Below are 15,588 nucleotides of genomic sequence, written 5' to 3' on the forward strand. Positions count from 1 at the left end.
CTGCTGCTTCTCTCCCTGCCAGAGCAGATCCACAGAGACACCGGAGAGTGGTTGTCAGCTGCATTGCCTGGACTCTAGTTACTGATTATTAAACTGCTGCCCCAGCCTGTATGTGTGTTCGCCTGTTCTGTGGTTTGCAAAGGAAATTCACCAAGCCTGGATCCTGTGAGCAGCCGGGAAGAAATGCCCCCTCGGGCAGATGGGTGCTGTGAGGAGGGTGGGCTGCTCCTAGACTCATAGACTATCAGGGTTGGAAGGGACCTCAGGAGGTCACCTAGTCCAACCCCTTGCTCAAAGCAGGACCAATCCCCAATTTTTTCCCCAGATTCCTAAATGGCTCAAGGATTGAACTCACAACCCTGGGTTTAGCAGGCCAATGCTCAAACCACTGAGCTATCCCTCCCGCCACTCTCATTGTGTGACGCAGGAGGGGGCTGGGGACAGCTTTAGGCAGGTGGCAGAGAGGTTACAAGGTGCTGGGCAGGGGAGACTCCGAATCCCTTTACGAGCACAGGAGACTCTAACCGGGGAACCGGCTGCATTTTCTGTCTCGTAGCATTTTATGGCACACAATGGGACTCTCGGGCAATACCCAGCTGGCTGAGGTAGCCGTTACTCCCGTCCCCCATGACCCCACGGCTCTGCTAATACCCTAGAGGAGCTGTGAGAGGAGGGGGCTGTTTGTTTAGCTGTGTTTTATTGGTTCCTTGACGCAGCTGTTTGTTTATTGCTTGATTGAAATTCCCACTAGGGGGCAGATGCTGTCAAGTCTCTTTTGCAACAGCTCTTCTTCTGTTCCCCCAAAAGCTGGATCTGAACCATTTCCCCCTCTGCCTCGAACAGGCGGCAAATTCAGATCTGATCAAGGGGCTGCGTTTTCACGCAAGGCACAGCTAGCCTGTGGAACTCACTGCCACAGGGTCTCATTGATTGATCTTCTTTTCTGAATCCTGCCAAGCTCTTAGGCGTTTATAGGGATAATGGGACCATCCAGAGTTATAACTGTTAATATTACAAAATAACCTGGAGCGGGAAGGGCTCTAAGTGGCAAGATAAAAGCCCCAGCTTCTAGCCAATGGGGGTGAGGAAAGAATCTCTCTCTGGGGGCAGGTGATTCCATTGCTGTCCAGTACAGGGGTGTCCTGTCCCCCCGCTGAAGCAGCTGGTGCTGGCTGCTGGTGGAGTCGCTCCCTTCAGATCTGCTCTGCTGCTGTCACAGGGCTCAGCTGGGAATCTGTGTCTGCTGCTCTCCCAGTCTCTGTCCTGCCAGGGGTGCAGGGACTTCCTGGGGCATCCCGCAAGGGCAGAGAGAGGGAACTGCCGTCCCCACAGCATGCAAAATTCCAGGCTCTCAAATTGAACCATTAGGACTTGCTGCAAACTATCTGCATAAGGGGAAGCAAATACATTCCTCCCAATTCAGGTGTGTCTGCAGAAACAGACATGACCCATCAGAGCTGAGGATCTTACCCCATTGACTGCAGTGGAGTGATGGCTAATTTCACCACCTGGGGATCTAGGGTCCGTGATTTCAATGGAGCTGCCCCAATTCACACCAGCCCAGGATCTGGCCCCACTCTCTCTACATGGAACTGACCCCAATCCAGCACGTGCCTCCATGTGTTTGTCAAGTGCTTTGGGATCCTTCAGATGCAAGTCCCTGTAGAGAAACCCAGGTAGTCCGAGCACTGTCCGCTCTAACTGCCCCTGCTGTGCAGGGCTGTGGCTGGGCAGATAAAACCCCGACACAAGCCAGCCAGAGTAACCGACAATTCTCTCCACAGGTAAATCCTTGAGATCAGACCCCACAGGATGGGACAAGGATGATTCAGTGACCTGGAGTTGATTTGGCCAGCGCCTGCTAAGGCTTGTTTCACCCTGGGGATAAGAGCAGTGTCAAGGAAAGCTTTGAACAGTTTAATCGAACGCAGCCCAGACACCGTCTGGCTGGTCAGGGTATTTGGGCAAAACTCACAAACAAATTATGTTTGAAAGGTGTTTTTCCTGATCGCCCCACGTAGCCAAACCGCGCTTGAGCTGTAATCGAGTGAGCTGCTTTGAATCTGTCCTTACGAAGGGCTCTGCCAGCACCTCCAGCCCACTGTGAACAGGCCTTAGTTACTGGTGGCTGCAGAATGGCGCTTCAGATGAACAAGTCTCTCGTTGTGGAGTCCATGAGTCTTTCGGAGAGAGAGGAGATGCGCCGAGTCATCTCCTGCTGAGACAACAGAGCCAGAGCCAGACCTGGGTTCCCAGGAAACCCCAGTGACATAAAACAAAACAACTCGTGTGACCATCCCCCCACAGGGTGGAGAGAGCTGCACAATCTGCCCTGCGGGTACAGCTGCCTCTTTGGTTCTTCTTACACTTCTCCTTTCCACCCCGCGTTAACTCCCTGCGGGTCTTTATCAGCTACGGCCTTCAAGATACCCCGGCCTTCAGCGCAGGCAGGAGCAGTCTGTGTCTTTCTTTCCAGAGGTCCCTGCTCAATCCCTGCATAGTCACCCCACCTCCTCCATCAGCGCTAGACAGGGTGGTCAACTTTCCATCAACGTCTTCTGGGTGGAAAATGCTTTTTTGAACCAGAATTTTTTTCCACAATTGTTTTGTTCAGAAGTTTTCAGGGTTTCAAATGGAAACAATGCCAGTCTTCATTCCGGGTGGACAAATTTTGGAGGGAGGGGAGTTTTGTGTTAGAAAATAACGAGAAGAATCAATTTTGGATTTATGATCTCAGGTTCTCCTCCCCCCGTTCTCTCCCTTTTTAAATATATACTTTCACTGGAAACCTTTTCAAGGGGCCGGGGAAATCTCTGAAAACCTCAAATTGAAACCCACATTTTTTCGATTTTCCCCCTCTCCCCCCCGCCCCCAGAAAAGTTGAAAGGACTCTCCTCACCCCCCGCCGCAAGTTGGAATGAAAATTTTTGCTTCATTTACTCTAAATGTCTCTCTCTATTTGCAGAATATCCCCTGTTTTTAAAGGAGCTCCAGCGGATGCAGTTAGTCAGCGTAGGGCCCCGTCCTTCCTGCCATAGCAGCAGCCTGAGCGTCACTGGCTCTTTCTATTACAGGTTTGCTGTCTGGGTTGGAAGCACGGGCACGTCGCTGGGCAGTTCCGAGTGTGGTTCTCAATCTCCTACTGAGCATCATCATCATCATCGTAATCGTCCTCCTCGCCGTGTCAGGTGAGTGTGGAGCCCGCACTGACCCCGTCTCTGCACCTTACACTCAGTGCTCGAAACGTCGCAATCCCTCTCCCCCCCCACCCCCCCCGGCACAATTTCTTCCCCCCTCCCCCCCACAGCCCACCCCGGCTTTAACAGTCACATCATACTCTGCTGAGCCGGTAGCGTTTCTATGGGGTTTCCGCCACCCCCATTGTCCCGCTGGCTGTTGGGTAACTCTGCTGTGTCACCTAAAGACACCTGGTTACCCAGGGCAGTGAGTCACCGTCTTACCCCCCTGCCTGCAGTGGGAGGGAGCCGTACCTGCACCTGGCTGGCTGTCAGCTCCCTAAATCCACCAGCCTTTCAGCCTCATAAGTCCTCTCCTCCAGGCTAGACCAGCCCCGGCTTTTTCTTGCAGGTTAACAATAGCTGCACCCCAGTCCCTGCATCCCTTTGCAGCATTCCCCTGGGACATCCACCCCAGACACCGGCTACTCACAGAAATCCCAGATCCTCTGCCCCCAGAGATGCATGTGTCCCTGTTTAATAGTTTGACTTTATATTGCTATATCACGCACAGCACTTCTGAGCACTGGGTCTACACTCACCTTTCCTGTCTATAAAAGCCACCCCCACCCCCCCACTCCTCCAAAGTCCAGACTCTTGCAGAGCTGGTCGGCTTCACAGGAATGAGGATCCAAGCCTTCCTGAAAGCCACCCTGCTCCTCCTCAGGGAATGGATTCAGGGGTCCACTACAGTGAGAAGTTATTTAAAAACTCTGCTCACTATACAAAATGGTCTTCTGACCCCAGTGAGCCAGCCACATTACCAGGTCAGTATTAGGTTGGATCATACCCAAAATGCCATGCTTCCAGTCAATCCTTTAGCACCTAAAACTAAAGGTTCATTATAAAAGAAAGAACAAGAAGAGAGTTGTGAAATGGTCAAGCAGTCAGATAGATACTGAGACTTCAAAGTCCACAGATGAGATTCTTAGCTGCATTGGTGTTTGCTGGCTTGAAAGTCCCCCTGGAACACATCCACAGCTTGGATGGGACATTCAGTCCTTTTTTCAGAGCTTCAGTTTGCAGAAAAGTTCCTCCAGAGGTAAAAAGCAGGATTGGAAACCAAATGGAGAAGGTGCAGCTGCCCTTTCTGTTCTTTTACTATGTGGCTGGTACTTCCTGTGTCCCAAACACAAGCTTCACAGCCCATGACATGAAAAAGCCTTCAAGCTCTCTGTCCGTTGGCCTGCCCCTACATGTCTTGCTGACTCATAAGGTGTAGCCCCTGTCTCCTTTCCATGGGTTCATTGTACAGCTGAGGACCCTTGATGGGCCACAGAGCAGGCTAGGCAGTGCTGATGCCAGTCTGTCTGGGGGTGTCCCCCAGAAACACAGCACAAGTTTGGAAGTACAGATATACCCAACACATCTAGAACTCGTAACACAAAAGTGATACAAACATATAAACAAGGTTATCGTACTTGGCAAATCATAACATTTTCGCAGCTACCTCACACGGCCTATCTGGCCAGCTCGTTTGCCATTTGATAATATTGGTATCAATAATATCACGAAGTGTTCCACATATTTCATACAGCGTCACGGTCTGTGCCTGCAGGGGACTGCAGGGGGCCAAATGGGGACCCCAGCAAAGGAGAGCAGGGCTGGAAACGAGACTCCAAATTCACAGCTGGTGTCGCTGTGGGGAGCTGGTGGAGGGCGCTGGTCTCTCCCTGTTGTAAAGGGGAACGTGTCTAGGCACAAGCTCAGCTTCCCATGGTGCGGAGGGTGTGCGGTGTTCCATGGTGTGGTGTCACTCTGGAGCTTGTTGCCGTGGCTACAGAGGGAGACGGGCAGATCTCTCACCCTGTTACTTTCTCATCTCCAGCAAGGAAATCTGAGCCGTGTCCAGCTGGTCCTGCCTGCCCAGACGGCTGGCTCGGATACCTGGGGAAGTGTTACTATTTCTCACAGGCTGCAGGAAACTGGACCTACAGCCAGAACAACTGCTCTGCACTCGGTGCCTCCCTGGCCATGATTGACACCCAGCAGGAAATGGTGAGCCCCAGATTCTGGGCTGCACAGGGTGGGGGTGGCAAAGGCGGCTTTCTGCTGGGTTTGCCCTGGGGCTGTCAGGGCCCCAGATGCTGCTTGAATTTAGGGCAACTTCTCACATCCCAGAATAGCCAGAGTACAGAGTGCTCCACCCGCTCTCCATCCTCCCCGTTCACCAGGGATTGAGTCGGAGCAGTGTGGGGCTAATACGCCGACCCTCTGTTCCAGGGGAATTCACAGCAGGGGAATCCAGTTGCTTTCCTGGCCCTTTAATGTGACAGGAGCAGCATTGCCAACCCAAGTGTTCAAAAATCATGGATTGGGACCCCCGAAACCATGAGATTGACTTTAAAATAACAGCTTTCAAGGCTTTTAATTTGTTTCCTGGTGTCATAGCTTTTAGGGGTCACATTTACAAGTTTTTTTTTCTGCAACCATGAGGGCTAGAAACTTATGAAAGACGAGCGTCTCTTGTAATCACCTGACTCCAAGAGCTGGGGTGTTAAGAAAAACACCAAACAGCATGAGACTCTCAGGAAAATCACGGGATTTGGTAAGAATGCAGGAGTGCTAAAGGTCTGGAATGCAGCTGAGAAGCTGAGCCAGGTAGCTGCAAAATCAGAATTTAGATGGAAAACCTGATATTTTCACATTTGTCTCTATCATGAGTCAGGACAAGGAGTTGAAATTCACAAATTTGTTACTTTGCATTCAGTTCCAGAAATGTGTCAAAATATCTGGTTTCAGAGTAACAGCCGTGTTAGTCTGTATTCGCAAAAAGAAAAGGAGTACTTGTGGCACCTTAGAGACTAACCAATTTATTTGAGCATAAGCTTTCGTGAGCTACAGCTCACTTCACTGGATGCACACAGAATGCATCCAGTGAAGTGAGCTGTAGCTCACGAAAGCTTATGCTCAAATAAATGGGTTAGTCTCTAAGGTGCCCCAAGTACTCCTTTTCTTTTTTCAAAATATCTGGTTTCCACATTTGATCAAACCGATTTCTTTCATCATTCCTATATCAAAGCAGTTTGATTTGTCAGACCAAATCAAAACATTTTGCTTTCGCATGGTTCAACATTGAACAGCACCTGTGGTTCCTCATGGGGGTTGTCGTTTGGGTGCCTTCTGCCCCCTTCTGCGTCCTGAGATTCCAGGTTGGACTATGTCTCCCATGATGCCCAGCAGTGGCTTAGCCAATGGGGAAACCATGGTGCATTATAGAAGATTTAGTCTGGGGGAACCCAACCCATAGCAGAGAATGGAGGTCTGAGGCGCAAACTATAACTCCCATGAGGCACCTTGGTAACTCAGCTGGCTACAGAAAAATGTCGAACTGACCCGAAACAAAATCATCGCTCAGTGGAAAATAGAAACTTTTCAAGGAAATCAAAATTAAACGTAGGAAAAATTCAACTTTGTAGGAAACACATTTTCTGTCACAGAAATACTGATGACAAATCTTCAGCCAGCACTTTGAAATACACTAGACTAGTCTGAGCACGATGTCCCTGCGTGGGCTGACCAACCCATAACTCACGGAGCGGACGGGTGCTGCCTCTGAGTTTGGGATGTCATTTCTTGGTGTAGAAATCCCAGCCTGGACCACCTGCCCAGCACCCTGAGTAGCAGCCCAGAGAATCCAGTGTAGGTTGTAGAGATCCCAGAGACAGAGATATGTAACGTGTATTTGCTTTTACATTTTTTACAAAGGATTTTCTGATGTGCTATAAAGGACCCTTTGATCACTGGATCGGCCTCTGGAGGGAACCGGGCCAACGCTGGATGTGGACCAATGGCACTGAATTCAACAACTGGTGGGTCCATTTCAGTTCTGTTAACTCCGTAAATGTTGCAGCTCGCATTTAAAACAGCAGAGTGTCCGTGTGGTTAAGGCCTGGGGCTGTGACTTGGGAAATGGGGGTTCAGTGCCTGGCTCTCGCATAGATTTGCCATGTGACCGGGGGTGAATTGCTCGAGGCTGGATTTTCACTGCTAGTTGAAGCTCTGATCCCCTTGGGACTGTCACCTGATATGCTAAAATTACCTCTGACCCTGTTTTCCCTCCCAGCTTGGGACTCCAGAACCCTCCCTTGTTGAGCCAGACACGCTAGCCTACTGCGACACAGACCCAGGTCTGGTCCACGCCCCCAAAACTTCAGACTTTAACTGAAAACAGCTCCGCAGGTCACCTGTTTCCAGCACCCAGACACCCAGCTCCCAATGGGATCCAAACCCCAAATAAATCCATTTTACTCTCTGTAAAGCTTATACAGGGTAAACTCATAAATTGTCCGCCCTCTATATCACCAATAGAGTGATATGCACAGCTGTTTGCCCCCCCCCCCAGGTATTAATCACTTACTCTGGGTTCATTAATAAAGAAAAGTGATTTTATTAAGTATAAAAAGGAAGATTTAAGTGGTTTCAAGTAATAACCGAGAAAACAAAGTAAGTTACCAAGCAAAATAAAACAAAACAGGCAAGTCTAAGCCTAATACATTAAGAAACTGATGACAGGTAATATCTCACCCTCAAAGATGTTCCAATAAGCTTCTTTCACAGACTAGAGTCCTTCCTAGTCTAGGCCCAATCCTTTCCCCGGTACAGTCCTTGTTAGTTCCAGCAGACATCTAAGTTGATCAGCAGGGGTTTTCTCATGACTGGGCACCCCTTTTCTCCTCCTCCACCCACTTTTATAGCTTTGGCACAAAGTGGGAATCTTTTGTCTGTGCTTGTCCCCATCCCCACCTCGTCAATGGAAAAGTACAAGGATTAAGATGGGCTCCATTACCATGGGACGTGGTCACATCACTGTAAGGCCCCTAGTCTCCATTCTTCCTGGGTTGGCCCAAACATCCACAGGAAGGTTTGCAGGTAAATAAACCATTTACCACCAGTTGTCCTAGTCAGTGGGAGCCATCAAGTTTCTAAACCACCATTAATGGCCCACACTTTGCATACTGATAATAGGACCTCAGAGTTATACTTCATATTTCTAGCTTCAGATACAACAATGATACATGTCTACATATAGGAGGAATATATTCAGTATGTTATGATACTTTATGATACCTTACAAGACACCTTTTGCATATTCCATCATATACACACTCGTAAGCATATTTCCATAAAACATATGGAGGGCAACGTCACAGCTGCTCCGAGAGTTGTGCAGGGTTTTTTATTATTATTTGTTGCTGTTGCAGGTTTCCAATAGTGGGAGGAGGCCTATGTGCTTTTGCGGACAATGACGAAATCGCCAGTTCAGACTGCTCCAGGGCGAGACACTGGATCTGCAGCAAACCAGCGGTGTAACCAGAATGCAGAGCAAAGTGACGGTGACCTGGATGAGGCGGGTCCTTGTCCTTTTCACGGGGCTGTCCCAAGCTGTCAGTGACTGGGGAACTGGATGGGGCTGGCGAAGGGGGACAGCCCCAGCAGCAAGGAAGAGAGACGCTCGCTGAAGGACAGCATATAGCTCCTCCCCTTGGAGCCTCCGGCACCCATTGGGCCATTTGGGGACTGGGGTGAGGGTGCTGATTAGCCAGCATCCCCCAGCTCACTCTCTGCCACAGAGAAGGGATCTTCTGACTTGGAAATCAGAAGGGGAGCAGCCCAGCCTGCCGTGTCCCTCCTGTCAGGGGCCCAGGGCAGGAGCCTGGCCCGGGCTGTGGCTAGAGGCCAGTGGACCAGCTGGGGCCATCGGGAGGTGCTGTGGCCCCTGCAGCCAAGCGGTGAAGGGGCCGGTGTGAACCCTGCAGCCTGGCGCAAGGACGCATGAACTCCGCTGTACAGCGAGAAGGGCTGTTGTGCAGGCCCTGCTGAGCGCTGGGGGAGCGTGAAGAGACGCCACGGACAGGAGGGGATGGCTGGAACGTGCTAGCATAGACGTGTGTGTGTGTATATACATGTGTGCACATAAATATTTGTATAATAATACACCAGCTCCCAGAAGGGAAACTTTTATTTTGTAAACTTAAGTCCTCATGTGAAAGGCTCCTCGCAACCGAGGAGGGAAACTGAGGCAGCAGCTGCATCCTCCCACCAGGGCTGTGAGCGCCCCTCCCCACAAGGACTAATGAGCTGAGGAAAATGTGAGTGTGTCTCTTTTTCGGTCATCCTTCCTGTCTTTCCCTCTGCCTGCCGGGGAGGGGCTCCCCCAGAATGAGGGAAAACTCTGCCCACCAGGGGGTGATGTGGTCGAGGGGAAGGGCACTGCACTCATTGGGCTTTTCTCTGATCTCTGCCTATAAAGGGCAGGGCTCCGCACTGGTGTCTCTGCCCTGGGGAAGAACGGGTCTGTCATGAGCCCACTGGAGTGTGGGGGAGAGAGATCAAAGAGCCGGGCTGTTCTCTCTCTGGCCAGGTGCAATCCCCAGGAACCATTCCTGATGAGACAAACTGCGAACAGTGACATACACTCTCGCTCACCACCGTGCTAAGCCTCAGGAAGATACAAATAATCTTTTTATCAGTCATAGTTCCCCTCCCCACTCTGAAGTCTGGGATACAGATATGGGGACCCACATGAAAGACCCCCTAAGCTTATATACTACCAGCTTAGGTTAAAAACTTCCCCAAGGCATAAACTCCTTTCCTTGTCCTTGCTGCCACCACCAAGCGATTTACACAAAATTCAGGTGAGGGTCACTTAGCCCTGGTCTACACTAGGACTTTAGGTCGAATTTAGCAGCGTTAAATCGATGTAAACCTGCACCCGTCCACACAATGAAGCCCTTTTTTTCGACTTAAAGGGCTCTTAAAATCAATTTCCTTACTCCACCCCTGACAAGTGGATTAGCGCTTAAATCGGCCTTGCCGGGTCGAATTTGGGGTACTGTGGACACAATTCGATGGTATTGGCCTCCGGGAGCTATCCCAGAGTGCTCCATTGTGACCGCTCTGGACAGCACTCTCAACTCAGATGCACTGGCCAGGTAGACAGGAAAAGAACCAGCAGCTGGGAGCCCCTCGCTGAGCAGTCGGCGCGGCTCTCGCTCCACGTTTTACCTCCTCTGGAGACCCAGTAGCACTTGTCCCCACGCAGCTGCCAGTCCGTGGGGCAGAGTTTGCACCCGGAGCCCCCTGCAGGGAGACAGGATTCATTAATGCTCTGAGCCCTCTGGGCCTTGTTCCTGGCTCCTCCCTTCCTGCGACTGGGGCAGGAACGGGATTCAAATAGGTTTGAGTCCCCTTTGTGCTCCTGAAATCTGGGGCTGGGCCAGGCCCTGCCTGGCTCCTGCTGTCAGTTACAGCAGCCTCAGGGCTGCTCTGCCTTATCCATTGCTCCCAGATGGGCCCTGGGAAGCAGAGAAGACCCACAGCGCACTGCACTCTAGCCACACTACCAATCTGCCCCCCATTTTGGAGTTTGGGAACAGGGTGGGTGAGGGCCCTTAGCCCAGCTTCACATTAGCCGGAGAGGCCCCCCCAGGACAGGGGAGATTCTCAGGGGCCAATGTACCCACTTTAAGGCCCCTTTACACTGCCAGAATGGCCTAGTAGGGTCTTGGAGTAACTGGGGGGAAGGGGTGGTGTTAAACTGGAAACAGGAGGGGAGGCTGGGACCCAGGGATGAATGGGAGGGGACATTGGGCCCAGATGTCAGGGAACTGGAGAGGATGGGACCGTAAGACAATCTCACTAATAAGATGTGAAACCCGCCCACACACACTGAAAAAAATTGGACAGCTTTGTATTATGTTGCTATTAAAATCTTCATGGCAGGGTATTAACCTGAACGGCCAGTAGATGTCGCTGCCCCGTGCGCAGTCCCAGCTGAGGCAGGGACATTCATATCCTGGCACTGAGTGTGAAACCCCCCCAGAACCACTGACAAAAATTGGACACCCTTATATTACGTTGTGTCAAGTGTCAGGGGGTCGCCGTGTTAGTCTGTATCCACAGAAACAATGCAGAGTCCGGTGGCACCTTAAAGACTAACAGATTTATTTGGGCATAAGCTTTCATGGGGAAAAACCCACTTCTTCAGAGGCACGGAGTGAAAATTACAGAGGCAGGCATTACTATACTGACACATGAAGAGAAGGGAGTTACCTCACAAGGGGAGAGCCAGTGTGGACAGGGCCAATTCGATCAGGGCGGATGTGGTCCACTCCCAATAATTGATGCGGAGGTGTCAATTCCAGGAGAGGGAGAGTTCCTTTTGTAGTGAGCCAGCCACTCCCAGTCCCGATTCAAGCCCAAATTAATGGTGTTAAATTTGCAAATGAATTTTAGCTCTGCAGTTTCTCTTTGAAGTCTGTTTCTGAAGGGTTTTTGTTGCAGGCTGGCTACTTTGAAATCTGTTATCGAATGTCTAGGGAGATTGAAGTGTTCTCCTGCTGGCTTTTGCATGTTACCGTTCCTGATGTCCGATGTGTGTCCATTTATTCTTTTACATAGACACTATCCGGTTTGGCCAATGTACATGGCAGAGGGGCATAGCTGGCACATGATGGCATATATCACATTGGTGGATGTGCAGGTGAATGAGCCCCTGATGGTGTGGCTGATGGGGTTGGGTCCTCTGATGATGTCACTAGAGTAGATATGGGGACAGAGTAGGCAACAAGATTTGTTACAGGGATTGGTTCCTGGATTAGTGTTTCTGTGGTGTGGTGTGTAGTTGCTGGTGAGTATTTGCTTCAGGTTGGGGGGCTGTCTGTAAGTGGGGACTGGCCTGTCTCCCAAGGTCTGTGAGAGTGAGGGATCATTTTCCAGGATAGGTTGTAGATCCTTGATGATGTGCTGGAGAGGTGTTAGCTGGGGGCTGTATGTGATGGCCAGTGATCTTCTGTTATTTTCCTTGTTGGGCCTGTCCTGTAGTAGGTGACTTCTGGGCACCCGTCTCGCTCTGTCAATCTGTTTCCTCACTTCCCCAGGTGGGTATTGTAGTTGTAAGAACGCTTGATAGAGATCTTGTAGGTGTTTGTCTCTATCTGAGGGATTGGAGCAAATGCGGTTGTATCAGACAGGGCCTGATCGAATTGGCCCTGTCAACACTGGCTCTCCCCTTGTGAGGTAACTCCCTTCTCTTCGTGTGTCAGTATAATAATGCCTGCATCTGTAATGTTCACTCCATGCATCTGAAGAAGTGGGTTTTTTACCCATGAAAGCTTTGGCCCAAATAAATCTGTTCGTCTTTAAAGTGCCACCGGACTCCTTGTTGTTTTTTTCTATTACATTGTTATTAAAATCTTCGTGGCTGTGTATTAACCTGAACGGCCAGTAGATGTTGCTGCCCCGTGCCCAGTCCCCGCTGAGGAAGTCCATTCATCTTCCTCGCCTGGCACCCAGCGGGGCTGGTGGCTAGATCAGTGCAGCCAGCAGGGGGCGGCGTGTCCCTGCCCTGCAGGATCCCCACGGGCTGGGAAGGCAGCTGGGGGTTTCCACTGGCCGTGCCCGGGGCGGAGGGCGGCTCAGAGACACACGAGCTGGGGTTACCTGCTGGGCCGGTCGGGGCCGCGTGACACAGCTGGGATCGGAAACGCTCCAGGCGGGCGCTGCATTCTGCCGTGCTGGGGTCTCTGCTCCCAGCTCCGTCGCTCCCAGGGGCTGCCGGGGTCTGTCCCTTCTCAGACAGAAAGTGGGAAACTGCAAAGCAGCGTCGGAGGGAGTGAGGGCGCCCGGTCAATGTTGTGGGGGTTGCTGGTAAAAGCACCAGCACAGAGCCCTGCAGAGACACAGGGCCTGCCCCAGAGCCTGTTCAGCCCCATCGCCACTGACTCCATTGGGCTTGGGAGAAGCCTCAAAGGGACACGGTCTGAAAAAGTGTCTGGGATTGAAAATCACTGGGAATCCGGTGCCTAAATCCCTTGGGCTTCTTTGCAAACCCAGATCGTGTTTCCGCCCATTCTCACCCTCAAAACGACCCCCAAAACTGGCTGCATGGGGATGGCCACACTGAATCAGACCTGGGGCCCATCTCACCCGGGAGCCCACCTCCAAGGCTGGACAGCCCCAGCTACTTCCGAGCAAGGAGCAAGACAGCCCCTAATGGACAATGATAACTTGTCCCCCAACTTAGACCCTTCCTGCCCATCACTTAGAGGCTCATTGATGCCCTGAAGCAGGAGGGTTTATAGCCCCTGCCAAAGCACTTGGGTACTTCCTAGCCCTCTGGCTGGTCTCGTTCCTCATATATGTGCCCTGATCCTTCACTGAGCCCTGCTAAGCTCATGGCGCCAGTGAGATCATGTGTCAGTGAGTTCCACAGGCTCATTGTGACAGAACATCCATTTTAAATTTGCCACCTCTCAATGTTACTGGCCGCCCCTCCCCCAGTGTCTCATCCACGCTGCCGACTGACGCACCCGGACAGATAAAGCTACAGCCCTTGGTGACTCACCACAAACCGCCAGCAAGAGCAGAGCCACTGCCAGGATGAGATTCCCAGCCCCTAGAGCGACCTGAAGCCAGCCAGGACACTGACGGGAACCTGTAAGGAAACACAAGCAGAGCCGGGCTGAATTAAGGCCCCAGCTCCAGAAGTCAGGTGATTGTACCAGAGTCTCAGCTTTCATTTCAAAGAGAAAGGCAGTTTTCCACCCTCACAGAAGGGGAGAAAAGATTGAAAATGTGACCCCCAAGTGTTACTGATACAGCAACACTGCCTGAGTTTGCAGAGAGCCTGCACCAATCGCTCTGAGAGCAGGACACTGCTCCATGAATTGCAAAAACCCCTGTTTTCAAAGCTCTGCAAACCCCACCAGATATGCGCAGGAAACGAGGTCTAGTAGGTTGGAGCAGTAGGGCTGGGAGCCAGGACTCCTGGTTTCTAGCCCCTACCCTTGGAAGGGAGTGAGGGTTAATGGGTTAGAACAGCGGGGTCTGGGGGCCAGGATGCCTGGGTTCTATTGCTGGCTCTGGGAGGGGAGTGGGGTTCAGTGGTTGGAGCAGGATGTGTCTGGGAGCTAGGACTCCTATGTTAAAGCCTCAAACCTGGCAGGGCAGTGGGGTCTAGTGGATCAGAGCGGGGCAGGCTGGGAGCCAGGACGCCTAGGCTGTATTCCTCTCTCGGGGAGGGGAATGGGGTCTAGTGGGTGTGTCCTTGTGAAAGATTTTCTCCCTTATCTGTGCCTCAGTTTCCCCCTTTTGACCCACCTTTTTGGCTTCCAGAGGGGAAAGCTCCCCATGAGCGCTCTCACTCTTGCTCTGTCACTTTGTGGATCCCCCACGCTATTTACCTCTGTCCGGGGCGCTACTCCCCCCCCACCCCGTGATATAACCACATAGCCAGACTCTGCCGGCCCCTGGCCCGTCTCTGGGGAGGAGGGGGTTGAAATCGCTACCTTGGTTCCCGGGTGGGGACGGGCCTCCCGAGCTGCCCCGCTTGGGCCGCAGGTTCAATGCCGTGTAGCCCTCCTCGTCCTCCATCGTGCCTGAGTGAGAGGAGACAATGAAGGCGCGGGCAGGGGGTGGGGGGGCTGGGCTGTGAGATCGCACAGGAAGCTGAGCCGCTGGGCTGCAGTCACATGGTTTGAGGGGCCACGGTCAGAGGCTCCAGCCTGAATTTCCTCTCTCTGCTCTGGCAGATGTTGGCTCTGTCACGCGAAAGCTCCCAGCCAGCCCCGGACACCCCCCATCCTCCACTCCCTGAGGGGGATCAGCTGGCCTGACACCAGGGTGAGGGGCGCAGTGTCAAAAATCTGAGCTCTAGGGTCAGAGCCTCAGTAGGTGCCGCTCAGAATCAGTCCCACGGATCGACCCCCCAGCCCAGAATCGGGCCCAGCATGTGTGAGAGTCGATTTCCACAGGGCTCGACCCCAGCCCAGGATCGGGCCTAGCAAGTGCCTGAAAACTCGTTATAGCCAGAGGAAAACAGCTCAGAGGGCCAGGGTGAGACCGATCCCCTCTCTGGGCCTGCAGTTCCTAGCTGCAGGTGGCAGCCAGCCGTCGGGAAGGGGAGAGCACGGGGTGGGCGGCTCTGGTGTGACCATTTGCCGGGGATCCCAGCACCAAACGCCCCCCGGCCGGTTGGGGGGGGCATGATACCTCCCTGCGTCACCAAGCAGGGGGGTGAAATGACCAGGGCCAGAATAGCCCATACTCAGGCTGTGCCCCTCACCCTGGCATCAGGGCGGCTGCAGCTGCATTAGGGTGGAACGGGGGCGGCCATCACTGTCTGTGACCAGCCCCTGCCTGCCCGAGCCGACCTCTGCAGCAGCTGCGAGCCCCTGAGGCCGGACGCTCTGGCCAGCATCTCTCCCCCCCGCCCCCCCCAGCTGCAGCTTCCTGTGTGATCGCACACCACAGCCCCTCACTGCCCTCCCCCCAGCACCTGCCCCACAACTCCTGACTGCGCCCCCCCCCCCCCCCCCGCGCGATCTCCTCTCTCTCCGGCACAATGCAG

General features: G+C 52.5%; 1 protein-coding gene and 1 pseudogene across 1 annotated transcript; one reads left to right on the forward strand and one right to left on the reverse strand.

Moving 5' to 3' along the window:
• Positions 1-517: 517 nt before the first annotated feature.
• Positions 518-10,012, forward strand: LOC141997942 (C-type lectin domain family 2 member A-like; annotated as a pseudogene).
• Positions 7,767-14,617, reverse strand: LOC141997947 (killer cell lectin-like receptor subfamily B member 1). The gene is made up of 4 exons (XM_074970521.1): positions 14,528-14,617; positions 13,585-13,674; positions 12,681-12,830; positions 7,767-10,319 (listed from the first exon to the last, which is right to left on the reverse strand). The coding sequence occupies exons 1-4, from the start codon at positions 14,610-14,612 to the stop codon at positions 10,150-10,152; spliced, it is 495 nt and encodes a 164-aa protein (XP_074826622.1). The 5' UTR covers positions 14,613-14,617; the 3' UTR covers positions 7,767-10,149.
• Between the last annotated feature and the right edge of the window lie 971 nt (positions 14,618-15,588).

Source organism: Natator depressus, chromosome 14 (assembly GCF_965152275.1).
Source record: "Natator depressus isolate rNatDep1 chromosome 14, rNatDep2.hap1, whole genome shotgun sequence".
Taxonomy (NCBI): Eukaryota; Metazoa; Chordata; order Testudines; family Cheloniidae; genus Natator; species Natator depressus.

Excerpts from the sequence above, each read along its gene's own strand:
- LOC141997947 (XM_074970521.1), bottom strand. The coding sequence starts at position 14,612 with ATGGAGGACGAGGAGGGCTACACGGCATTGAACCTGCGGCCCAAGCGG. Across the intron at positions 13,675-14,527 it reads GTCCCCACCCGGGAACCAAG|GTTCCCGTCAGTGTCCTGGC; the intron begins GTAGCGATTTCA and ends GTTTCCTTACAG. Across the intron at positions 12,831-13,584 it reads GCTCTTGCTGGCGGTTTGTG|TTTCCCACTTTCTGTCTGAG; the intron begins GTGAGTCACCAA and ends GCTGCTTTGCAG.